Source organism: Labrus bergylta, chromosome 2 (assembly GCF_963930695.1).
Source record: "Labrus bergylta chromosome 2, fLabBer1.1, whole genome shotgun sequence".
Taxonomy (NCBI): domain Eukaryota; kingdom Metazoa; phylum Chordata; class Actinopteri; order Labriformes; family Labridae; genus Labrus; species Labrus bergylta.
In genome coordinates this window covers 20,983,150-21,010,472 of record NC_089196.1, presented here as the reverse complement: position 1 = coordinate 21,010,472, position 27,323 = coordinate 20,983,150, and the positions used below count along the sequence as shown (strand labels likewise).

The 27,323-nt window shown below is 39.1% G+C and overlaps 1 protein-coding gene across 1 annotated transcript in view; it reads left to right on the top strand.

Annotated features, from left to right (window-relative positions):
* The window catches only part of si:dkey-215k6.1 (transmembrane protein 132C), a 241,505-nt gene that overhangs the window by 113,448 nt on the left and 100,734 nt on the right, over nucleotides 1–27,323 (top strand). Inside the window, exon 4 of the mRNA XM_065948557.1 lies at nucleotides 16,685–16,825. Within this exon, the coding sequence (XP_065804629.1) occupies nucleotides 16,685–16,825 (141 nt within the window). The remainder of the gene's footprint in view (nucleotides 1–16,684; nucleotides 16,826–27,323) is intronic.

Genomic DNA, 27,323 nt, shown 5'->3' with positions numbered 1-27,323 from the left:
ATATTTGCCATCTGCTCCCCTGAAAGGGATGAGGTGTTTTTGGATCTCTTCCAGGCATAGTAAATGTGGGGATGAAGTCTTGGACTCTTCACTTTTATCTTTTCATCCAAATGAGCTGCATGGAGCTTTATTGCTCTGTTGAGTAAGCAGTTCTCAGCCACATGAGGCCCATATTGTCCTAATATTCTCCCTGGTGTTTGAACTGCTTTCACCAAAATCACTCTCCTGTTCATTATCAATGTTAGTGACTACCTAAAGTTTCCCTTGATAACTGCCAGATTACCCTAACTGGAAGTTTATGGTTTTAGAGACAAATTATTGTGTCAACAAGTCTACATCACCAAGGCTTAAAGAACAATGTTTTGTACAAAGTATCATATTCAGTATTAAGTTTTAAGGCCATAATAAGGTGCCTGATAACATCCATCAAAACTTTTCAAAGTTGCGAGTTGTTTTTATTCCAATATCTTGTAATTAGGGAGTCACATTGATATGTTAACTTCAGCTGACCCCACCTGCTTTTCTTTGTGACTGGGTGTTGTGGTTCAGCTACAAGGGCTAGACAAGGGGCTGGAATGGCAATTTACCAGAAGAGTCAGGCAAAAATAACCACACAGCTGACTCAATAATGGACTCATTAAGCTGGTGTTCGACCTTCTTCTGGCACCATTTTGGTTAATGTGTGATCAATATTAGTACATTTTTAACCACAGTAATGTTTTTGTGTGAGCTTTTCTCAGAGACAGACTTGAACTTTCAAACCTTGAACCTGTCTGTTTTTTTTTTTGTAAGAACCATTGAAAAATGGAGCCCAAAGGGTCATTGGGTATTTACCAGGGAAGCTTGCACCATTATACTTTGTTTGGTTCAGTGAAAATACAACAACTCTCCTTTCCACATTTATCTCATCTTTGTAGGATGTCTTTGTTCATAAAAAAAGACAAAAAAGACAATACCACCAACTTTTTATGGCCCTCTTTCAATCCTAAAAAAAACAATCATTCTGGTATCTGAGAAGCTGAGTCAGAGGGAAATGATACTAAAGTATCTTAACCATTCTCAGTAGTACTTGCCTTTTTTTCTCCTTCTGTTACAAATATAAACCCAAGCCATCGCCCTCTAAATGGAAGCAAAACAAATAAACCAAATGCCATGTCAAATTAAAGGAATTTCCCATCATTGTGGTTTGGTTTAATCTTGTGAGATTCAATTTGATCTGATTTGATTTGATCAGATGGTAAAAGTCCTCCTAAAGAATTGCTGTCTTCTTAAGGTGGTCCGTGATGCAGCTGGTTGCTACACTGCTAATCTGGGATCTCAGCCCAGAGGACTATAGCTCAAAGCTACTACAGCAGCCAACAGCCCACCTCTATTGTCTGTGTCTTTGTTCACAGAGAAATATGTCGTTCTAATCCCATGTGTGGTGGGAAGAAGAGTAGGCGGTTTGATTCCATGTGTGAGGGTTTTTTTGTTTGAAAAGGATCCAGTATCCAGGCATCAAGCAGTAAACATTACATTATCGGTGTCCTGCTTTAAATGTGAGCAGAGGTAGCAGTTGTAAGAGGCCCACGCATGGCCGTGTGCAAGCTGAACTGCCACACTTTTGCTTCATCTTGCAAGAGGAGAGACTGAAACAACAAACAGAGTCCGTAACAAGTTGGTTTTAGTTTGGCAAACGCTTTGTGTGCCTGCTGTACAAAACATGGAAGAAAAGATTGCTGTACCTGTTATGCTATGTAGGAATGACACAAAGGGATACTCAGACTTTTAAGCAGTTTTCACATATGCACTCCTACAAATGTCTAGAAAATGTCAGGCAGGCTAACCCTGAAATCTTCCTAACTTGCTTGTTCACACATGCACCTTACAGCGTGAGGCTATCCTTGTTGGTCGAGATTGGCGAATGTCTCATTTTTTCATTTTTATCCAAGTAAATCAGTGCTACATGTAGCCTGAAATATTCATTGTAGCAACAAAAGAGTGGATAAGAACATATTGGCAAAGAGAAAACATAATGCAGCAGTTTCATTCAGGAGATCGCACAGGTCGCCTGCATACAATGTGTGGTCGTGCACCAGTGCAGGAAATAAACGTCTCTACCTTCTTCTGCATGCGGGAGAGGGGGTGACATGGTTATTTTTTCTGAATAATTCCAGCTGCATTTTGACATTTTCACCCCGACATCACAGGGACATTTTTATCAGGGGGCAGTCAGGAACATTTCAGATTGAACGTCGTCATATTCGGCTGTTTGCATTCACACATGCAGCTCACCCAGAAAAATTTAGAACTGTCACAGTGTTTATCACTGTTGTATTTCAAATACCTTTTTGATGCCCAATAAATCCAGAGCATAAAGAAACTTGAAGTTATGTATGGCCTCTGTTACTGCAGATCTTAGCTTCCATTCATTATTTTATCCATCCATCCATATTCTAAAGAGCCTCATTCTGTTAAAAGTTGTGGGCACTGGATGAATAGGATTCTGGTGTATCCCAGGGCTAACACACCTCAACAAAGGTTCTGATTCATCTAGCTATTTATGTTCTTTGATTGAGGGAAGAAACTGGAAGAAATCCCTGAGTATGCCAAAAGCATGCCAACTCAACAAGAAAAGGCTTCAGGAAACATTGCAAGCTTGGCAAACCTCAACAGCATTACTTATTGACTATTCTTTTACATGAATGTGACTTGTAACAGTATTAAGCTTCAAATGCTGACAAAACCAATGCACACATACTTTGCAACAATGACAAGTTATGGCCAGAGATCAAAATTACCCCTGTTGAATCAATAAAAAGTCTGCCATATCTGTATTGCTGTGTAAAAATGAAAGAAAACAATCAGCAAATGACCCCTTTCTTTTAAAAAACCTGAAAACAGCTGACCGTTTTGATTGTTGAGAACACACATGAATTCAATAAAGTACCTTTTGCTTTGACTGCATTTGTAATGTAGTCATGACTCTATTCATGGTCATTGGTTATCACACCGCTCCCCAGCTGTGTTTAACAGCTGGCTTAGCACAATTGTCTGAAGCTACTGTACTCACGCTGCATTGACCTCTATGCATTTCACAGTACAGTTCTTCATCTTCTTCACAGTCCAATTCCACATCACATCATGTCCATGCTGACTCTCTTAGCATTGTGTCCTGGACCAGATGGTGCATAAAGAATGAATCTGTTCTTAAGATTAAACTTTGCTCAACTTTGTAATAACATTCCACTCTTTTTATGGATGCTGGAAAGCACAAATAATTGCTTGGTGGATGAATAAATTGAGTCACCCTTCATTGATGGCAAAGTAATTTCAACAGCATTTTCAGGTCCAATGCAAAACAAAAACATAAAGTATCAGTCAGGAAATTAGTTTTTGGAAGTCTCAGCAGCTGGCTAAATGATTGTCATTTTTACTGAGCGTCATCCAGATCAAACTCCTGCAGATTATGGTCTTTTAAGATCATCTTTACTGCTCTGCAGGACAGATGCAGGGTGGATGCATGAGTAGGGGCTGCTATAATGGCTTCCCCTGCAGGGCTGGTGGTGCCAGGGCCCATTCTGTGCAGCAGTGCAAAAACAAAGACCATGTCTGGAACAGAAGGCAACTGATGGCATTTTCCTCACTCATGCATAATTAAAAAACCCAAGTGAGGCCAACATATGTCCACACAGGCATGTATAAGAAGCCATACAATTGAGTAAAGAGGCATGTAGCGTAAGGAAACCCACATGTTTACTTCATGTACTTTACGCAAAATCAAACACACACACACACAAACACAAGCAGATACTTGCACACATTCCTTGTTCCAAGCAGCTTTCATCATTATTACACAATAGTTATTTTGCAGTAAACTTATATAACTGGGGAGCCAGCTGCTCAAGGAGAGAGAGTGTGTGTCTGTGGAGAAAATCAGCCAAAGAGACAGCAGTTGTGTGTGTGTGGTTATGTGGGTGGTTTGGGGGATGCTCTCTCACTTCTATTGGAGAAGGTATGTTCTGATTCAGGAATCAGTCAAAAATGCACACTAAAAATTGCAAATTAAATATAAGAGGTTTTGCAAATATTTCATGTACAAAGGGTCTTGTGCATGTTATTGGTAGGATAAAGTTTGAGAGGATGGTCATCAGGCCTTTAAGTCTTTGGTTTGTGTGTTGGTCTGAAGCCTGTAATGAACAGCTGAAATACTGACAATTTCACGAAACATTGGTCTTTATGCTGTGGCCAATTTTTGGAACATTTCATTACATAAAACATTAGGCAACTGTTGGGTACGTAATCATTTCCAGGGTGATAGGAAAAGAAGCCACAACAATATGATTTTAGTGTTGCTTTCTAGTTTTTCAAACATAACAGCCATTCTAAGTGACAAAGTCCGCCAGACAGAAATGATTGTTTGACATTCAGCATCAAATCAAACTGGACTTCCATGAAATCATAGACATGTAAATGAATGTGTGTTACCATCCAGTATGCAAGTATAGAGACTTGTGTGCATTAAGTCTGCCCTAATTCCCCTGTATAGCGTGGAGAAAACAGCCATACAAGATGTAGTAAGAGAGTAGTTTGGGGAAGTCACAATCTCCTGTTAATTCATTTTCTTACTCTATCACTGCCGCAACTTTTCATCTTTCAAGTGGATAGGAATCTTCATTGGGTGTGCCAATGAATTTTTTCCAGTTCATATGCTCCATTTTTAGTTTAATATATTTTTCTTGCCTATTTCTACTCAGTTTTTGCTTAATTTGTGATACCAACTGTTTCTAGTACAAGGGCAAGGGTAAGGGTTAATCTTAACCATACAGGTGACTTATGATAAAACAATCCATTGGTGTATGGTACTGTTTTATCCACAAAATGATTTTGCCCAAATGAAACTTTCTGATGGTAAGATGCTGAAAATGGTCGCTGCCGTTGTTAAATCAAAAAAAATGTTGATTGCCGATATTAATCATGAATCAGTGACCTCCTGTGTCAGAGTCAAAATGATGGTGTCAATTACATCCTGCTACTTTCACCACACTGACAACAAGCGTTGTTTTTCACTAGGCCACTAGATGTGCATTCTCGGTTAATGCAGAAGAAAGGCTGTGATTTGGCTTTGAACACACCATAAAAGCTGTTTCCTTGTTAACAATGTCTCAAAAATGTAATCGAATACATTTGTTTTCATCAGTCATGGTTATGGTTTCTACTGCTGTCAGAGGCTACTCAGGGAAGGTTAAGTTTAATATGCTGCTTTGGTTTAAGGAAGAAATAGGAGAGGCAGAGAATAATAAACAGAAACAAAGATAGATGGGAGTGGATGACTGCTTGAAGAAGGTGCACTAAAGAAAGGGGAGTGAAAGAATAGGCAGAGGTTGAAAAAAAAGAAGACAGGGTAAAAGGACAACAAAGAAAGAGGAAAAACTAGTGAGAAAAAGGCCCTTAAAAATAGAGAGTGAGAGCGGTAGATCATTTCTAAGTAGAAAAAAAAAGAGAAAAAACAGTCTGGATAGCATGGTATAACAGATGTTCACACAGGGAGACACATTTGACCTGTGGCCGGCATAACAGAGCTGTTTTACATCCTTCTTTCAGATGTTTAACAACTGTTTATTATGAATTTCTGAACTCACAGCTCCCCATCTGTCTCACCACGTCTTAAAAGTACAGATCCACCTGTTCATTTTTTAAAATTTCTTAACCCCGTGCCTTCCAATCTGTCCATCACTCTGACTTTAAAAAAACGCATACTTTCAAGGTTTTGGTGAAGCACTGAACTAAGAGTCAGTATATCTAGAAAAAATATTCCTTTTTAAATTTAGTGCAGAATAACCTGTTCTCACAACATCATCAAAATGAACACAAACAGAATGCTATACCATAAAAGCACAATATATATACAGTATATATAAATACCCCTAAAGAAAGTTGTATATAGGAGCTGTTCATTTTCTTTTCTTCTGATACTTTGACACATCATCTGTTTTGAAGCTTTGAATGTTATTTTTATATATATAAACTATAGTCTAAAACTTGCTCAGTGATAATCCCTTCAGCACAGCATTGTTTTAAACACTGATCTGATTTGCCAGGAATAACGATGATCACAGAAGTGCAACTTGTTGTAGCAACAACTGAGCAAGTTGTTAACACTTTGCAACTGAAACAACTTTTTATAACTTCAAATCCTTAACAACTCGTCACTTGTAGAGTGTTTCCGTTTTATGATCACAACAACAGTTTTTCGCGTCTGCCTCTCAAAAAGCGAGAAAAACAGAAAACGAGATTTTTAATGATTTGACAGTTGACTCATTTGAATACCACTCATGTCCAAAGACAACCGCTGCTCCAGAATGTGTGGAGAGAGATGCAGGTGTTGTGTTGAATATTGTCAAACATCTGTGTATGCGCCTAAAGAATCGTTGCTGTTAAACTGTTTTGCTGTTTCTTTAGGTCATGAATTATTAATGGCATTCAAACCACGGGATATCTTGGCAAACTTTTCAATGATAAATGATATTTTCCAGGTTTCCTCAGTTTTTTTCAGTAATTCCACTATAGATAAAGATGTTATGTCCTCTAAGCTGTGTGATGGAAATCTTAAGCTGTGATTTCAGAACGTTCAGTAAAACCAGGATTCAGAATGCAGAAGTGTTTATTGGAGTTTTTAGATGAACAGAACTAGCCAACATAGAGATAGCCTTTCATTGTAAAAGTCCTGCTGTGTCTTACGTACTATGCAAGAAGATACTCTTTCTCCTATATAGTTTGTTCTTGACTGGGCTAAAGATAAGTGGAGAATCTTTTGGCTATTGAATCCCAAAACGGTGAACCAAGCTAACCTACAGTACGTCAAGTGAAGTCACATATTAGGATCTTAAAGAGAGTCCTGTAAAGTAAGACATTTTGAACTTACTGGATAAACACTGATATCTTTAATATGAATGTTGTACAAAAATAGCGCACTGGACACTACATTTTGAGAACATTTCAATCTAATTGTGGAGGGATTTCTTTGTAACACTTACAGACCTGATTTTACATTCTAAAGCAACAATACCTTATTTCTATCCGGTAAAAAAATTTGTAAAAATTAGTAGTTGCTCTAGAAATGAGTGTCAAACCCTCATGGCGTTCTCATCACCCTGAAAGCTGAAATAACGTCAAAGACTCACATTCTTATTGTGAAGAAATTTCTTGTAACACCTGCAGATCTGAGCTGACATGCGTCACCAATGTTTTTGTCCTCCATCCAGCACGAATATGGCAAAAAAAAAAGGAGTAACTCTGGGAATACGACAGTGCCAAACCTCAGCTCGTTCAATTACCACCTCAGGTCCTTATACTTGAAACACAATAACATCAAATAGGATTTTTTTTTTAAAAACTGTCACAAGTTGTCTTCCCTGCTTTAATTAAGCATAAGAATTGTTGGACATGCTCTTGATCATGAGGCTGGACTTCTCCAGTGCCTCCTACAGATTCTATCAAGGTACCCTGAAACATCTGTTGGAACTACAACTTCAGACAGACAATATGTCTTATTTTACTTTTGTCTCCTCAACACATCTGCCGCTGTACAACATTTTCTGACACGTAGCATATGGCTCGGGGTCTGCTCTTTTGTTTCGAGAAGAATGTCTTTTGGGTTTGAATTTACATTTTAAGCATTTACATTTTAGGCATTTAGCTAACGCTTTCATCTAGCGCAGCATGGCAATGAGTGCAACAATGAGCTTATATTCTTTGAACATTACGAGAAACCAGCAGTAGGCTATTGAATGCAAAGCTCCGAGCTATGGATCACTGTGAACCTAAGAGAATAGTATTAAGAAAGAAGGGAAAAGCTCACAAGAGAGGAAAAAATACATTTTTATGTGTTCCAATGAAAACCAAAGGAATGATTGTTCTATTGCAATCATCTTACGGGTATAAGGGCTATATCAGAGCTCCCTGATTCATATTTTAGAAGCTGGTAGTAAAAGTGGATTAAGCTTTTAAAGACATTCTACAAAAATGAAAAATGTTAGCGAGGGTGTAGGAACACACTGGTTGATTTGCTTCAGAAAAACACAAAAAGAAAAGAAAAAGACAAAAGAAAGAAAAGAAAACTTTTGCTTTTGAATGCAGTCTTTCCCAATTCATATTCAGAAATCCCAAAACTGAACTCTTCTATCATGCCTGCAGGAACTTATAGTTTTGTTCTGTAGTTCTCAGATTAGAACACAAACATGAACTTAAAGTTCCTCTTTTAGTTTCTGAGTTCAGACCCTTGTGGAGAAACATCCAAGAGTGACAGTTCCCTTCAACAGCAGATGGTGGAACAGGTGATAAGTGAGGTGGAAGAGAAAACAGTGGAGTGGAGAAACACTGAGATTGGCAGGAGGGGGAAAGGGTGAAGTGTCTGCAACATGCTCTCGAACACATGCTGGAAATGTTCTCTTTATTCTAGAGATTCTATCAAAGACATGCAACTGGGATGGAGAATTCATCTAAAATTGGTAGTGATCATGTTTTATGTTTAGAAGTTGTACAACGGCAACAATACACACCAAATTGATTACAGTTGCAAAAGTCTCCTTATTAGGGATGTGTACCAAATATTGGTACGTTTTGGTACTGGTACGTGATTGACCAGTACCGAGAGCACAGTTGAGCTCATGAACACAGTGCTCTTCGTTGTATTTATGTTGGTTCATCTTATTTAAAGCAAGGTTTTTCATAAGTGCTGGCTGTCTGCCAAACAGCGTACTAGTCATTATTTACAGTCTTATTCTTTTCTGTTGTTCAGTCTATAAAATAGTTATGATTAAAAAGCTATAGATGTCTTTTCCTGTACGTTTTAGAGTCACGATCCTCAGTTTAAAATCAATGTCAATAGCAACAGAAGGATGACTTTCTGTGTGTGCTCACCCTGCCCCTCTTTGTGTCTGTGCGTCGATGCTCAGCTGAGAGGAGGCCTCAATGTTCCATAAAGATGAGCAAAATAATTGAAAGAAAGGAAAAGAAATGTACGGCGACGCTCATCGTTACTACGGTCTGCTTCAGAAACACCGATGGCACAACGTGATGCACGCACAGGAAGCATTAAAACGTTTTCCTTATACGCTGCACAAGCGTGTATGCCTGATGACGAATCAATAGATCAGAGAATTATCGTTACACAAAGCAGCACGTGTTTGATCGAAGAATTACTTCCTGCTCTTAATAACACGGGGGATCAGCCGATATCTCTGCAGCCTGAGGAGGATACGAGACAAGCTGTCACTCTGTCGCTGTTAAATGAGAGATGATGTGCATTAACTTCAGTGACTTACCTGAGGGCGGTTACCTACAGCTTTACATCAGGCTGCAGATTAAATTACAGTTTTGTCACGTCTGCTCCTCTGTCAACATGCATGCACGGCCTCCTCCCTATCTCGCCCCCTCTCTCTCTCTCTCTCTCTCTCTCTCTCTCTCTCTCTGTCTCTTGGCCCGTGGGAGAGCCCTGTGTCTTGATTTCCTATTATTATGTCATGTGTTTAGTTTTTCACCAAATAATGTAGAGTAGCATCGTGAGGATATCGATAAGCAGTAGCGGTATCAACCCCCGGAATCGATCAAATCCTAACAATCGCCATCCCTACGCCTTACTGTTGCATTTCATTCCCTGATTAGTCTGTGAGAGGTCCTTTGAGCCAAATCAGGCGACTGGTGCCTTGTTTCCTATCACATCTCAGACGTTTTACTACCTCAAGCAGCTTTCTGTGCATCCTGTGTACATTAGCAACCGTGTTTGTTCGTGCCTTCAGATCTTAAGAACATCATCGTCTTCAGAATAGGAATTGGTTACTGCAGGTTGCTCTTTTGAGGTGTTTTTTTATTTCATTTGTAACTTTGATGAACTGATCTGCTGAAGAATTACTCATGAAAACCTGATAAAAGACAGCTGGAGCACTACATTAAGTTTAGACATCTACATTCTAAATCCTTAACCATTGTTTACCTACTTGATGCCTGTTAATGCATCCAGATCACTTTTAAGTCTTCACAGACTAACTAAGCCCTTTGAGTCGAGATCTTCCTGAAAAGATCTGTCAGTTTTTAGCCTTCTAAAGCCCAATGGCTCTGTCAAACAGCCTTTCTAAAGCAAAAAGGGCTTATGCTATAATAGGAGGTTCCCTGGAGTCTATATATATATATTTACCTCACAGCAGGCATATACAGAGGTTACATTGGAGGAGACACAAAGGCTTTCACAGAATATAACACTTTAAAAGGAGCTTAGAAGGACATGAATGGAAGCCACTGTACGTGCCAACAATGTGAGTTTATCATCTATACTTAAATGACTTTGCAGGACGTTTTTGTTCTCACACAACACATGAATAAACATCTGTTGCCTTCACCTCTCTTCCAAACAAGTTCACACAATGCAGACTTCACCTTTCAAAACAAGGTTAGCTCTTAGTATTTTGCAGTATACCAGCCTTGTGAATCTAGTGTCTGTGGTGGCGTTAAAGTGTACACATTCGTACTTGTGTTAGCTATAGGAGGAGGTTTTCTATAGCAGTGGTTCTCAACCTTTTTTTTCCTTGAAGCCCTCCCTACTTGTATCTAAGAAAAGCTGGGACCCCAAAGTCCCATAGGGGGGGGGGAATGATTCATGACTTACAAAAATGAACATTAATTTAATAGTTTTCATGGATAAAATCAGCAACAGAATAGGTCTACACACACTTGTTCATACCAAAATTCAGGTCGGTAAAACAAGGTTCTAGAGCATAGGCCGGAGCCCTGCAGAAAAAAGAGTAGACTATAGCAGCTTTAAGTATGGTATACAGTCTAGTAATCCCCCCAAAAATTAATGAATATAAAAGAACTGCATTCAGTGGAAGGTCACAAGGGACCGAAAACCAAGCAAAACCAATAGGACAACTTTTCATGATTGTTAGTGTTTGTGTTATTTATCTCAATTCTACTAAGGTACTGAGTTAGCAACATTGAGTTAGCCTCTCACTGTAGAAGTCATGCCTTGCCCTTAGTACTAAAAAGATAGGAAGGTATAAGGAATAAAATGGCTTGTAGACATTCTTGTGAATTTGTTGCCAACATACCTTTGCTCTAAACTCGTGGAATATTTACACCCCCAACATATTTTGAGGGAATGCTTAAGGTTTTAGATGATGGTCATTCATTTTTGACTTCAAATGCATCTACAAGCCTCCAGCATATTGCTTGTTAATGTTTTTTTTTTTTTTTTTGTTCTTTTGGTGGGGGGGCTCTTCTGTTACATGCCTCATCCTCATCTTCCCATGGCTCGCCCTCTCCGTCTGTCTCTTTGTTGAGCGTAAATCTGTCCCTCTATCATCAGATGCTCTTCAAGGAAACCAAGTGTCCAGATTTACGAACCATACTACACTGATTTACTCACACACAGACATACATGTGACTCAGGTCTGTGTGACCTTGTGTTAGTGCTGATTGTGATTCTTTGTAAGGGAGAGATATAGTGCAGGTTTGTTCAGGTTATCAAGATCAGGTGTGTGCGTGCATGTGTGTGTGTGTGTGTGTGTGTGTGTGTGTGTGTGTGTGTGTGTGTGTGTGTGTGTGTGTGTGTGTGTGTGTGTGTGTGTGCGTGTGTGTGTGTGTGTGTGTATGCAAACCAGAGGCAGATAAAAATGTAAGGCCTCATCCTTTAACGCATGTACAATCACCTGAAATAAATCTAAAAAAACATTACCTTTTTTTTCTTCCCATGCTTGGAGAATTAAGCGATTTCAAGGCTGTGAGGATGTGTATAGTTTCTTTAAAGCACAGGGTTAGATGTAATAAGAATTAATTTAACTTAATTGATTCTGCAATCTGTTATCCTTTTCAAGCACATATTGTTTGCTTTCCTGGGTCACTAGTCCTGTGTGGATAAGCTGAGCTTTAAATATGCATCACTTCATCCACATACCTCATGACCCTGCTCTGCATTCATCTGCTCTCCTCCGTTAGTCATTAGGTGTTAGAGATATCAGAGGTAAACAGAGGAAAATAAGTATTACATCTCTGAGAGGCAAATAAAGAAGGTTAGCAATGAAGAGAGGTTATTTGTCCTTTAGCTGACAAAAACTATACTCAAATCGTGTTGTTTCTTTTGGCATATTTATCCTCTTTCTCATATTTTAACCAGCCAGCAGCTAAAGATTGAGTAAAACCTTCATGTTCAAAAGCTCTTGGAGGGAGAGCCACATTGCAGCAGAGGTACAATCTGCATAAGCGAGGTAAAGGGACCCCTGTGGGGCAAACAAAAAACAACTCCAAAAGGTAAAAAAAAAAAAAAAGAAAAAAGAAAGAAAGAGAAGCATCACCGTGACAGAAACACATTCTGCATTTAAAGTTGTGATTTAAAACAGCAAAGGGAATGCTTATTCTCAGCCTGCTTTAGCTTTTTGGCATAATGCCCTATTGGTTTTTTCCTTCACTTACTCTTTTGCTCTTTATTTTTCCGCTTGGAAAACTAGTGTTGAAATGCCTATAAACAAGGCAGGGCTCCAGCTAAAAAAAAGGCAAAGAAAATCAATCGTAATGCTCTGTGAGCTACTCAATGGCCAACAGGAGCAGACTGGAGCTGTGAAAGTGTGTAATGTATGAGTGTCACCCAGGGAGCAAGGGAGGAAACGGATGGCCTGTTAATGTTTCTGCTGTAAATAAAGCTTCAAGTGTATTACACCGGAGTTGATGTTGAAATTCTTGCCTCTAAAAACATCACAGATTAGTAAGTGATGCCCGTTTTAAATTCCAGGTTTGAGACCGAGCAGCCTCATTGACATGAAATATGAAACAAAGGGTGATAAATATAGTGAGTGAGAGAGACAGGAGAAGTTTGGCTTGTCTTCCTGCATTACCTAAAAACCCACAACAGGCAGACAGACAAAGACGGATACACAGACACTTGTCAGACTCTGTTGCTGTACTCAGATCTGACAGAGGCAGCTTAGGGACGCAGCCTTGTCCGTCATCCTGCTTGTTGACAGACACGCACTCACAGATACGCACCCAGACGCTCCAAAGTCCTGACAGAGGCACTATGGGAAAAGAGTGGCGGTCTGTTTTCTGTCATTATGTGATTTTTTTTTTTTTTTTATGTAGGTGTTGTGGTTTATTGTATATATTGTCAAAGCAAGCTCAATCCATCTAGCTTTTTCTACTGACAGCCCCATTCTGTTTCAAATTCACTCCACTGACTGGACAGTACGGGAGTATTTGACTCAAGGGTCACTCTTGGCTGAACCTTAACCTTAATGAAGTGTGTGCTTGAACAAAAAGGAAGAGTTAGTGCCTCGCATCTGTTAGATGGATTTGTTCAACAGTTTGAAAATACACTCAAACAAAACCAAAACTTTATTCTGTAAGAAATTGAAAAAAAAAAATAAAAAAAAACACATTTTCATAGACAAAGAGAAGAGTAGAGAGTGCGATAGCTGGTTACATGGTTTGATTTGTGTATTTATTTATTTTCATGCTTTGATATGAAGTAGGATAAAATAAGTGGAAACTTCATCCTACTCCTTTTGGAACATGTTCTGTTTGCTTCATGTTGAACATTTTAGCTGACATCGTTGTTACGGTTCATTTGCATATTGTTTATTGCTTTTAGCCACCTCATAACAGCCAATGAGAGCCTTTGTTGAAAGGAGGTGCCTCCCCCTGTTCTGTCCCACTATTGCGCGCGATTGTGCCAATGACTTGACATTTCTTGTTGACAATGAAATTCTCAAATCATGGATATGCTGCTTCTATCAACACTTCAGGGTGATTTCTCTCACACTAAGAAGATGGATTTAAGTACAAGTGGTTTTCAGAATTGCATTCAAAGTGTTAATTAATGTTAAAAGAGACGTTAAGCAGCTTAAAACGGTGAAAGTTCATTTATCAAACCAAACTATGAGCTGAGTCAGTGAGATGGTCCAAGTATTGACTCAATTAAAGAATCTTTAATGTATTTATTTCTCATGACCCCTCACAAAAAAATCAAAAAATGGCTTGTGAGAAACACAGGCTTAATGAAGGGTTTTATGGATCCACAAATGCTGTCCAGTGGAGATGACAGTCTCACCCGGTAGTGAGTGACATGATGAGTAAACCTCTTTACTGTTACTGTGATAAACTGCCTAATGCTCCATTCTAACACCAAACAATTGAATACTAAATATGTATTTTCTGCCTGTTTTGACACAGATAATTGTTGCTGTGTTTGGTTGTCACTCCTCAAATAATATGTCAGATGTGATCATTGGCAGTGGGTCTAGAACGATCTGTGACAGGCCTTCACTTTCTGCTGGCTTTGGGCGAACGTGGGCTGGAGTTTTACGCCTGTCACAGTTTGGGTTCTGCTTTGGTTGTTGAGGGAATGTGTACAAAACAAAGTGCTGGATAAATAGCATCATTTGATTAACCTAAGATGGGTTTGTAGTCTAACTTAGTGGGTCTTTTTTTAAAAATGTTTTACTGATTTCGTCATCTGTCGTACTGTAATTCAAACAAGTTTCCATCCAATGTTTTTGAATTATAATTGGGTAGTTTTACTCGTTCAGTGCTTTGAGCTTTGTTCTTTAATTGCATCACTCAGGTTGCAGCACATTCCTGTTGAAGTGAATTATCTTAAATTCTGGTTTGTTTGAGGAAGAGGTGCATCAATGGGAGGGAGGGAGGGAGAGAGAGAGAGGGAGGAGGATCAGGGTGGTGACTAAAATGAGAGGGACAAGGAAAAGGACACAGATGATCCTTTATAGTTTCTTATTTAGTTCGTTTGTTATTTATTGTGACATTGAGTTGTTAAATTATGATAGTAGATATTTTAGAGGATCACTCATTAGTTGATGCTGTTTTTCTGCACACACATGCACAATTACACACATACACACACTATAGTTTACTTGGAAGCATGAGCACAAACCACGACTCAAACAATGTGCACGCTGCCCTATCTGCAAAAAAAAATAGTTTATGGCAGCTTCACACCTAATTTAGTACTCATTGTTTCCCAAAATTAATACACAAACACAAACTACAATGATCATCTGGGAACATTTTTCACTCCTTATAACATACACCAAGAAAAAACGAGTTGAAAGTGAAGCAGAAAAAAAAAAGTGGGTTTTGAAGTTTTCACAAGAGACACATTCCCTTGCCACAAACACAGAAAAGCATCTTGTTTAGGCTAATCAACAGCAGACACAGGTGTGTATGTACATACACACTGACAAACATATGTACAGAACGCACAGCCAGGGACCGCCGTGACATATTTGCAGGCAGTTACTGGCACGACATGAAGCGAGACGAACAGTAGAGAGTAATAATGAGAAAGGAGACAAAGAGGATTGAAACGTTTTTTCTCTTCTCTGAGTTAAAAAAAAGTGTTTTAGGGAGAAAGTCTGTGCTGGTATTTGCATAGTTGTATGCCAAAAACTATTGTAAAGTATGTGTGTTAATGAGAAAAGCAGTACACAAGTTTGCACATGTGCGTGTTTGTGTGTGCGTGTGGCTGTAAAGTGTGTCTATAAACTGAGGGAGGGTCTTGTCAAGGTGATAAATAGAACAAAACACACCGGGACGGATTAGAGCGAGGAGAGGGACAAGGAGAAGATAAAGAGATTAAGAATAGGATGCTTTGAGATTGGAGGATGGAGGAGGGGCTGAAGGAGGGATGAAGTAAGGTGTCTGGGGAAGGAAAAAAGGAAGGAAGGTATCGAAGGAAATCACAGAGGGATGGATGAAAGGCAGAAGGAAATCTTAAGGAGGAAGGTGAGGAAAAGGGATGAAAGAGGAGACCTGGTAAGGAAAGTAAAAAGAAAGATTGTGAGAAGGGGGGTCGATGAAGAAGAAGGACAAGAAACAAGGAGGGCATTTGAATGAAAGGGGTTAGGAAGGGGTATTGAATGTAATAGGAAACTGATATAACTTTTGAGGGAAGGGGGGTTGGTGCCAAGAGAAACTTGGGAGGAAATCATATAGACTATAAAACGAAAATGTTGGATGAAAAAGAACAGAGGGTCAGGAAAAGAGGGGGGGAAACAAGGAAGACACAACAGGATTTAATGATAAAGAGGGGATGAGGACTATATAGAGATGAATGGTGGTAATCTTACTGCAGAGGGACCAAAGGTAGACATGAAAAAAGCAAAAGTAAGGAACAGACTCAGAAAAGAAAGGTAAGATAAGGAAAAGTTAGAAAAGATGAAGGGTAAATGTGGTGACAGACTTACTGATGAGAGGAGGAAATGGGATATTTAATGTAAAATCATATAACTGAGATATGTACTGTTGTTTGTTTTATCATTAGCCAAACTGCATTTTGTCTATTGGATATAATCTCCGTCATTCACACAGCACCTATCCCTTTTAAAATGTTATCTTTCATAACAGCTTATCCACTCATGTCTTTGTCTTCTCCAACTAAAACCACAGGAGGTGGCACCCAGCTGTGCAAATCAATTTTTAAAGGCATTTTATACAAAGAGACTTTGCCACGTATCAGGGATTAAAGAAAATCCGCCAGAAAATCGGGGCAGGGAAACTCCAAGTGCAGCCAATTCAATTTTAAGCAAATTCCCCCTAACTGTCACTATGACAACTCCGCTCTCTTTTCCTCTTTTGTTTTATGATGTGCTGGTGTGAACTGAGGATTAACCTCGCCTTTTCTTCTCTCTCTTTGTCTCTGCAGGGTGTGGTTCCAGTCAGGCATCAACTTCCTTGCGGTGAAACCAAGCAACCTGGTGGCGTGGGAGATCAAACAGGAAATGGCACCGGGAAGCAGTTCGTTGGCGGTGATGTGTCAGAGAAAGGCGTACTCTACGGCAGAGAGGTAGGACTGAATCAAACTTTTTTTTTTTTTTTTTTTTCAGCTTTCTCTGTCAGCAGCTGGGTAGTTTTTGTTGTTTGTAAAGTGGAATAATGTGGTTGCATATTGGTACCTGTCCACACAATGGGCTGGCAAGCTAATTGCTCTGTCCTTGAAAGGTTGATTAGGTTTGTGTGCGTGTGTGTGTGATTGTGTGCATGCATGCTTGTGTGTGCACACATTTAAATCAAGGGGATGAAAAGAACAACAGCAGAGTAAATACACCTTGTTCCTTTTCTGATAACATGATGGCTGATCAGTACTTGACCCCAATACATGGGTTGGTCTAATTTAATTGCAATGTTGTCAAATTGTGGAGGCAGATTAATTATAATAATAAGTGTAGGTGAGACCTTGAAGAGGTGGTGAGAAAATGTGTTTAATATAGCAGCGAAGAAGTGATTCAGCAGCTGAACGCAAAAGGCAATGTATAAAAAGAACAGTTTATGTCAGTAAAGGTGAAGGTAAAGGCCGATTGATTTAATAACAACATAAAGAAATATTATAACAGATCATTCAATTATTGTACCACTAGTTTTGGTAATAATACCACTATAATTATTTCATTAGAATGGTAAAGATTCAATCTTTTAACCTTTTTTCTAGCATACAGTAGAAAGTACCATGACAACACATGCTCACAATCACACAGTTACACACATTCACAACAGGAAGCTTCACATCACATTGTGATCTGCATGCTTTCAGAAACTGCAGGCGACTTTAACACATAATATTGCAGGACAGGTTCATGTTGAAGGCGACATGTTTATGTAGAGACTCAAGCGCAGTGATGTCAACACATACACACACACACAATCATACACATTTCTCAGTGTGAAGATACAGAATGCAGGTTCAAGCATGGTGGCCTGTATGTCACCAAATGTAAACACAAATTTATAGGCAAGTCTATCTGTCTGTGCGGTTTCTTTCTTGAGTTAGCCATGGCTGAGTGAAAAGCTATCTGACTATCTGTTCATGTCCTCAAATATTTTTTTATTTCTCTGTTTGGCTGTATTTTTTTCCCTCTCTCTCCGTTCTTCTCATTCTCAAACTTTGGATGTCTGAGTTACTGAAGTTCCTGCTTCCTGTCCGTCGTCAACCATTTATTTCTCTCCTCCTTTCTCTCTCCCTCGCCCTCTCTTTGCTGGAACAGAACAGTGCTGATGAATGACTTCCCATTGCATTAAAAACCATTATTGCAGGCAAGTAGCTCAATTAGCACCACTTAGCTAGCCGTTAGCCACGTCTAGCCTTGACTGATAGACAGCACAGGCTGGCCTTGGAGAGAAATAAAAGTGATGACACAACAGCTTTAAGCTTTCTAATTAGGATCAATAGATAATTATAAGTTTTCCATCCGATGTTCAAACTTTGAGACAATGGGTCAGTAGACAAAAAGCGAATGTCTTGTTGGTTATCATTCATATCCCACCTGTTTTTCTTTTTGTTTTTTTTCTCTGTCTAACAGTAGAAAACAAACTGATGGGTTTGATGAATTCAATAGAGTCTAAAAGCAACATGTGGGTACTGGGGACAAGAAACAGTAGAAATGCTTTGGACTTTACTTTGTTGATTTTTTAAAATTTATTTCAGGCTTTTTACGCCTTTATTGTGGAGTGCAATGGAAACAGTGGATAAAGTCTTAAATGGGTGGAGAGCGAGCGTGAGGAATGACATGCAGGAAAGGAGCCACAGGTCAGATTCAGACCCGGGCTGCCCGCTTCGGACTACAGCCTCTTAAAATAGGGTGCACAAACTGACCACTAGGGCACAGCTTCTCCATGTTTTGGACATTTTTGGAGGGATTTTTCTTGAAGGGATTACTCATGGATTCTCATGCTCCTGTGGTGCACAGCAGAATGGCTGGTGAAATACTGAAGGTGTTTGATGAATTTTAGGATGTACCAGCCATTGTTGCCTCAAGGTAAAGGATTTATTTTCCCGGCCTGTCGTCATCCATCAGGATGGTGTTTGAGTTGTTGAGATGGAGGTGATTCTAAACAGCTGCTTATTTCAGTTAGCTTTGGCACATATCCATGTGTGGGAGAGTCTCATTTTTTTTTCTCTCTTTTTTTTTCTTGCCCAGGAGGAAAAACTCTTCAAAGTGATGTCAGGGTAAACACAGAAAGTCATGCTTATGAAAGCAGATTATGATACGGCTCTCACAAGAACATACACATAGAAACACAACACATATTCTTTCACATTCACATCAGCTTATATAATGTATGTACACACTCCTGCTGTTTTTCTAAAGTGATTCTGTAAACAAAGAAGTTAAATAAAGCTAAGATAAAACACATGCATTAATCTACATGCCTGTACTCACATAGGCGCACGCACACACACACACACACACACACACACACACACACACACACACACACACACACACACACACACACACACACACACACACACACACAAACACTCAAGAAGCAGGGATCAATCAAATCAGTACTTTGTGTTACCTCTAATGAAAACTGGATGTGGAAAAGAAGCTGAGGTCTACTACTATACAGAGGACTCACACTGACACCAACACACACACACACACACACACACACACACACACACACACACACTTCCAGTAAATACAGACAGTTTCCGTGTACAAGAACTCAGGCTTTTATCAGCGCCTGTGTGGGCAGGATGGCTAATTAAAAGAGCTGATCTGTACTAATCTCTAATGAGATATTACTGGTAGACACATGAAACAGTGAGTGTGCTTTTTTTTTATGAATGAGAAGGCAGGAATGATTACTTCCTCTGGTAATAATCCTGTGAATTGACTTTTTGTTACCTATTGTTACCCTGAGATATTGGATGATCTGACATGATACAGTGTTCAGAGTGTGATCAGAATGTGGAATGCATGCTAAGTGGATGCAGTAATTAGAACGAGCGCCTAGGTTTAACAGTGTGTAGAGGTGTGTTATTGTGTGTATATGTTTGCATGTGTGTATGAGGTGGGTGTTTCTATGCTATTTTGCGTATATAGTAATTTTGCATATTTGTATGTAGGTTGCTTAGACCTATAATTACTGTTCCAGCATCACACGTCCCATCAAACCTCTATTATGTTTTCCATCAAATGGCCCTAATTGTCCACAAAGCTCTCATTTGCTCTCTATTGATTTTGAATATACAGTAATTATTAATTATTTGCATATTTCTCACTTTTTGACCATTCTGGTATCATTTAGCTGTAATTACACAACAAGCCGCCACACTGCGTTATTGACACTCTGCTTAGTCTTGCCTCCCCGTCCTTCTGCTGCCGGGTATTATTGCTTTAAAAAATAAAATATAATGAGATGTTTGGATGTTCATGTGCGTGTCTGGTCCCCCTCATACAGAGCTATTGAGGAGCCCTGAAGCAAGATTGTGTTTGATGGAATTCATTTTGAGTATTATTACAAATTATTATTCATTTGTTTTTCCTTGTTTGGAATCATTTTTAATATTGTAACTATTCAATATGATTTTGTTCTTTCTGCTTTCTCTTACTTTATTGCCAATTTTTTTTTGTTATGTTATAGACTTGACCTTATTGAGTTTTCACTGTTATTTCTAAAGTGAAGTCATTTTTGTCTCACTTGTAAATTAAGTTTCTTGTCCCTCCTGACTCTTGTTTACAGGTTTTTTATAAAGTTAATATTAAATAAATGAATCCCAACAAGAAGTAGAAAGGGCTCAGTATGACCTTTGTTTTGTCTGGCAGGTTATATGAGGGAAAAATGTGGCATAGTTTATGAGTCTGGCTGACACTGCCAGAATGAGGACAGTGCTGTATTTCATGATCATGATTAGATCTATAGATTAACACTGCTAATGGGCTGCGTTCAATACCAGAACTGGGGTAATGCACTGTCTACACTCTATACTGGGACATGCAGATTGAATGCATGTGTGTGTTTGTCTGTGTGTGTGTGTGTGTGCTAACTATTATTAGTGAAGTTTTTCATTATGCGGAGCCCTGTGCAGTCGCAGCCAGAGTAATAAAAAAGTTCTATTTAATGATTTCACAGTTTTTTCAAGCAGCTCAACCATCTTCGAATATATTACCCTGCATGTAGTGGAGAGTTGAATAAATTAATAAGAAGTAAAGTACTTTACTAAGGAAACTTGTCACATTAAAAGAAGGTGAAGCTGCGTATTTTTAGATCTGGAACATAATCAAAGCGGCAGTTTTCCAGTAAAGCACTGGAGTTTTCTTTGAACCAGGTGCTTAAAAAAAAATAACACCAGACTCTAACCCCTAGAAAGATGTAGGATCATTTGTATTGGAAGCTTTTATTATTGTTTTGACAGCTAATTCCCCTGTTTTCATTTTCTTTATCAAAGTCACTGTCCTGAACTTCTAACAATGAAAACACCTCCACTGTGTTGAAAGAGTAAAGATTAAAAAACATGACATCTTTGATATCTGTGATCTATTAACAGATAAAAACAGTTAAGAGCAGCTTAAATACATTGTTCTCCTTTGACTTTGTTAGCTTTAAAGTCAAACTACCGCAACAAAAACGACATCTGCCTTTGCCATAGTTTTAATACAATGGAAACAATAAAATGATCCCACTGCTAACAAGCAGTTAGTTACTCAATTCTACTTTCTTTCCCCTTATTCAAAAATGTACAAACTGCAAAACCATGTCTAATCTCATGCAACTAAACTTTCCCTCTTTCTAACATTAAATTGTGTGCAGATCCAAAGTAATGGGTGAAACACTCACGAGTTCTCAGTGTTAATTTATCCTGAATCGCGTCAATATATTTGACAGTTATGTATCAAAGCAAGAGTTCCCTTTCTGGTTGTGTAACATTAATGTTGCTCTCCATGCATACACACACACACACACACACACACACACACACACACACACACACACACACACAATGTGCAAACACATTAACATATTGCAGGAAATATGAACCGATCCGCCCTTATGCAAATATATGCAAACAGACCAAATTAAAGTACATACATGGCTTGCATACACTCACTAAAAACAATGGTGTGGTATGCATCGCTGCACGTTTAAACATAAAGGTAAGCCAACACACAACATGAGTTATTCATCAACACAAGTCATCAGATCATAAATGTTGTACAAACACTTCATGCATGATTCAAACACAAATGTTTGTGTGTGTGTGTGTGTGTGTGTGTGTGTGTGTGTGTGTGTTTACCCTGTCTTTACATCCTGATTTCATATTAATCAAATTGAACACAGACTTGTTCCTGTAATCACATGTTATGCAGTTTTTATTCTCCCAAATGGGAACCATGCTCTCGCTTTAACTTTAATCAAATCTGTCAGAGTGGTTAGAGTCAGCTAATGCAGTAGGCGAATATTTTTCAGTCTAACACACAAACATAAAGACAACCATTTGATCATGTAGAATCTTTTTTTATATATAAACTTACAAAAGATAAATATTGATTATACTTTTTAAATTTGAACCACAAATCCAGCTCCATATGGATACACACCCTGGTTTGATTATAAAGTTTTCTGTATTTAAATCTATGAGTAAATACAGCAGCAACGTATTGCAGTATTTTGTATGACGATATTAAACAAATATATAGATATTAGTACGAATCATTAATGAGCCTATGCAACATAAAGAGCTTCAAATTAATGCACATATTCAACCTTTATTATATTGTACAGTTTCTTCAGGGGTAGCTAGTGCATTACTCCCCGTCGGGTTCGCAATTTCTCACAGATGGACCAGGATGTACATCTTAGTTTGTTAGCTTGATGCTAACACATGTTAACAATGTTACGTAAATAGAGATGCTAAGTTGGTTCTTAGTCTGTCATTGAGCTAAAGTTGGTGAATGATCATCAAATCAAGGGGGTGAGCCATGATACCTGTCCCACCCTACTGAGGTGAAGAGAGGAGGGTGCTCCAGTGCTTGAGCTGTTAAAAGCCTATTCAGAGATACTTTGGTTCTCTTGTAATTAAATTCCACCAAAATGTAAAACAATCTTTCTTAAGTTTTGAGGAATTTTGAGGTTATTTGAGGAATAATTTTATCATCATTGTTGTGAAAGAAATGTATGTCTTAGCCTTGCTAGCGTTCAATCATTTTTTTTTTTTTATATCAAACCATTAATCATTTGGAATGTTGAAAAATTGTAAAGTCTTCTTAAAAAGTATAGTATGGTGTGTCCTTTGGGGATTTCAAACCCTATTTGAATTCACAGAGGGTTAAAAAAAAAAAAAAAACAGGGTGCAAGGTTAAGTGTCGTATGGTTTGAGTCGTTAGTAGAGACAAACTATCTCGACACAGAGCTTTTGTTTTGAGTGCTGGCAGTCTCCCTGGGATACACACTGTCACACGCTCACACACAGTAGAAGAGACTTGGGGCCAAGATGTCTGCAGTCTCTGTTGGCACACATGAGGATTAAAATCACAGCAACAGGGATGAAGCATAGAAAAAGCAAGGGTTGCCAGCCAAAGAGAGAGAGAGAGAGAGAGAGAGAGAGAGAGAGAGAGAGAGAGAGAGAGAGGAGAGAAAATGACAGAGAAGAGTCGGGACAGAGAAATAAAAAAAATAAACAAAAATGAAATAGAGAAAAAAATCTTAAGAGCATGTCAGTGTTGCTCTCGGTGTTTGTCCCTAGAGAGAGAAAAATGGAGAATTCCCCTCAGATGCACTCATATCCCATTTTCATTGACTGCGGTGTGTGTTTTGTAAAGGAGGGATATTTATATGTTAGATGTGTATGTCATGAGCATGTGTGCATTCTCTCTGAAACATGCCTCTGTGTTGCATCACTCAGAGCAGGGTCAAGTGCTCGCCTTATTTTATCCTAAAGGAACGCCTCCAGTTTATGACATCCCCCATGAGTGCCGTTCACTGACTACATTATGTCCTCACCTTTTCATGAACCCTTTGCATGAAACGTATTACAAGGCACTTCATGCTGGCGTTTAGCCACCATGTGAACTTTACTTGTATAGTAAGCGATGCAAATTATTATTGTTCAGTTTTTTTAATGAGTAACTGAAATTTCAACCTCCACATCGACACAATTCAGGGGAACAGAATATAGTTTAAGGGGCGTTTATAGGAGTGCATAAGCATTGAATTCCAGAAAAAGAATCCAAATAACAACAGACCTCATTCTACTTACGTGGACTAATTCTCTTGAACATAGTAAGGTCAAAAATAGAAAAATCCAGAGCGCGGGATAGCCTTGCCTGGCGGGTATGTTGTCCCCCCCCTTGTAAGAAGGTTATCTCATCGCAGCAGCTGTGGGTTCGAATCCGACCTCAATCATTAAATACAGGACTGTACAAAGGAAGCCCATATACTGTAGATGCACTGTAATTCTTGTTTATAGCTCAGCCAATGTCTGCTACATTTTTTCATTTCTTATTCGAAACAAGTATCATATTATATAATATAATGTGTATTACTGTTTAGTGCAGTAACCAGTAGTATACATTCCATTAAAATTGTTGACTGAGAAATCATTTTTTATGTTTTTTGAGTGACTTACTGTGTTGCTATTTTTCTATGTATTTATTTTATGTATTTTCAACACTTCAACCTCGAGTATAGATTTGTCCCAGAAAGATAAAAATTGCAAGTACAGCCTCACAAAGTCAGCGGGGTTCCTTTGTCATAGCGGTAGAGGAAATGACCACCTCAGATGTAATAGTCTTTGTTTATCACTCTTTTCCACCTGTATACCCTCCCTCTCCTTTCCTCCCATCATTGCACAAAAAAATTGAGGCCAAAATTGTGGATACGGTTTCCCACATGTACACAATATGTGTTCTGGTTTCTTAATCGTGAATTGAAGCATCACTGATGTCTTTTTTCCCCCACCCCAGTGGCCATTCTGTCTATTATTGGTTCATCTTTCCATTTCCTACGCTCGTCCTTGATTACTTTCACTTAGACTATTTCGTTTTTTTCTTTCTTTCTTGTTGATGTTATGGGCTCATCTTTTATTTCACCTTCACTTGCAAGAGGTCAAAAAAGCATTCTTTTTTTATATTTCTACCTGTGTTTGTTGGTGCGATCTGTAGAAATGTGAGTCAACGTGATAAACTTAAACAGGAGATTGAAGAAAGGGGTAAAAGGAGCAGGAATTGAGCAATAAATATATGGGTGAGAATGGACTGAATTACTTCTCTGTTGGAAGTTGACAGCAGCAAGAGAGAAAATGTTCAAGGAAATAAAGTGGAAATTAAACAAGGGAGAATAAGAAGAGGTTAAAGCCGCAGAGAAAAAGTGGTACAATACAATGAAAACTATTTTCCTTAAAGAATTACACTTCAGATCATATGTTCCAATCAGACTGGGAAAAAGGGAACTTTTTGGTAGCTTCGTTCACACAAGCTCAGCAGTCAAACCAGTAATGTGCAACCTCCCTAAAATAAATCTGTCATCCTGCAAGGCAAAACTTTTCAGAGCATGGGTCATCACAATGAATTTGATTTAAGTCGCTGTATCTTCAAGAGGGATTCATCGGCTCGTCTCCAAGGTGCGCTATGACTTACCTCCTTTGAAGTTCATATTGTTGTCCAATTAAGAAAGTTGACCCAGTGTGACAGTCCCTGAAGAAAACAATTTACTTTTTCTCTGGCTGCAGTTTCAATTCATAAAGCGGGCAGTGAAAAGTGACGCCTTCACAAAGGACACTCCAGTTATTCTCCTGGTTACGAGACATTTTATACGAGCAGAGGGAAGTGCTAGCTGTCAATTACAGGAAAAGGGGACGTGAAGACAGTTGGAATTAAGTGAAATTCTTAGGGAATAAAGGCAGCATTTGTGTTCATTTTGTGTTTTTTGGTGCTTTGCCTCTCTATCACAGCCCTAAGCGGTGACCTGGGTCGCCTAATTAGGCCCTGCAGATATGGATGGGGTTTATGTGTACAGCCTTGCCTAGCATCAATCTGTCACTCACTGGAATGACCCACAGCACCTGAGCATGCTCAATCTCCAGGTGGGACTAATAGCCAAACATGTGTCTTAGTATTGGTGCATGCAGATGCACACACCTGCATGCACCAAATTCATACAAATGCAGGATTTATTGAAAACGCTGCATGGGCTCACAGGAGTTCATCATAAAGAAAACACACAGGCATAGTCATAAACACACAAACATGCATGCGAACGCACACAAACTGTTCTTCTGTGGTTGTTTTTGTAGGCCATGCTTTAAATAACCTTCCAATCCCATTGGTTTAGTCCCCTCGCTTTAATACCCTTTCCTCCCTCGTTCCTCCATCCCTCCCTTCTGTCGCTTCCTATCGTTCGTCTCCTCACCCTCCATGCCCCTGTTAAACCCCCCCGGGAGCCTACGTAGCGGGACATGTGGCTAATTAAGGCGACCTGCGTGGACCCGCGTGTTCGAGTCCCTCTCCTTAGAGATGCACAGTGTCATAGAGCAGGCGGCAGTAGTGCTGCTACTGTAACACTAACTCCTTGTCCCTTGTGCGGAGGAGTGAGTGTAAGTGATTCTGTGTGTGTTGCGATGGGGGAAAAGGTGTCAAATGATGCAGATATTCTGGTTCTCTGCTTCTTTTTATGTTTGTTTCTCTCTTTTTGCTTTCTTAATCCAATTCCTCTGTCCTTCATGTCCTCCCTCACAACTTGTTCTGCTTTCCCTCTCTCGCCTTACTCTCCTTTCTTTTTCCTCCACTCCTGCCTTTCCCTCCCTTTTTTTCTGATCAGCTCCATTCTTTCATTCTGCCCTCCATCTTTCCCCTACCAACCCTCTTTATGCAACAGGGAACCCCAGGGTCCCAGCGCTGCCATTTAATTAATTCTTTTCATCATGTAAATCAAAAAAAAACTGAGCTTGTGTCCTTGACATGAGAGCTCTCAAGCGGGCGAATGAAACAAACAAACTGGGGGGACCGAGCACCTTCGTCTCCCAGGAGGAGGCTAAAGGGATCTGCAGAAAGAAGAAAAGGAAAAGAATAAGACATGAGAAGTTGTAGTTTTTTTGGCAGGATATGGGACAGGAGGTTGTTTTCAATCTGCAGGGAGGCAACAGAGGAGCAAAGAAAGGAAAGTTTTAGGGGAAAGTGCAGAAATCTTGTCATCTAGTGGGCCAGGGAATCCTGGTCTCTTGAAGACCAACTTCAGAAGGGACAGAAAGAAGACTAGAGGGCGTAGATTTAAATGATCAAGGCAAGTCTTTGGGTTATAAAAACTACATTTATAATAATTCATTGCAATTTACCCATCCAGAAAAATTATATTTATTGCTCGATGATTCCGCAACACGTAAATTATTTGGGGTTTTCCTGTCTCACAACACAAGATCCTTTTATTATTTATAATTTACTTTCATTGCCAAGATAATTTCAATTGTAACTTTCTTAACTTCTAGAAAACTGGCCAGTTATTTGAGCAATTTTCAAGGACTGAACGTCAAATGTATTAAAAGCCTTCGAGGACACGTTGAGATC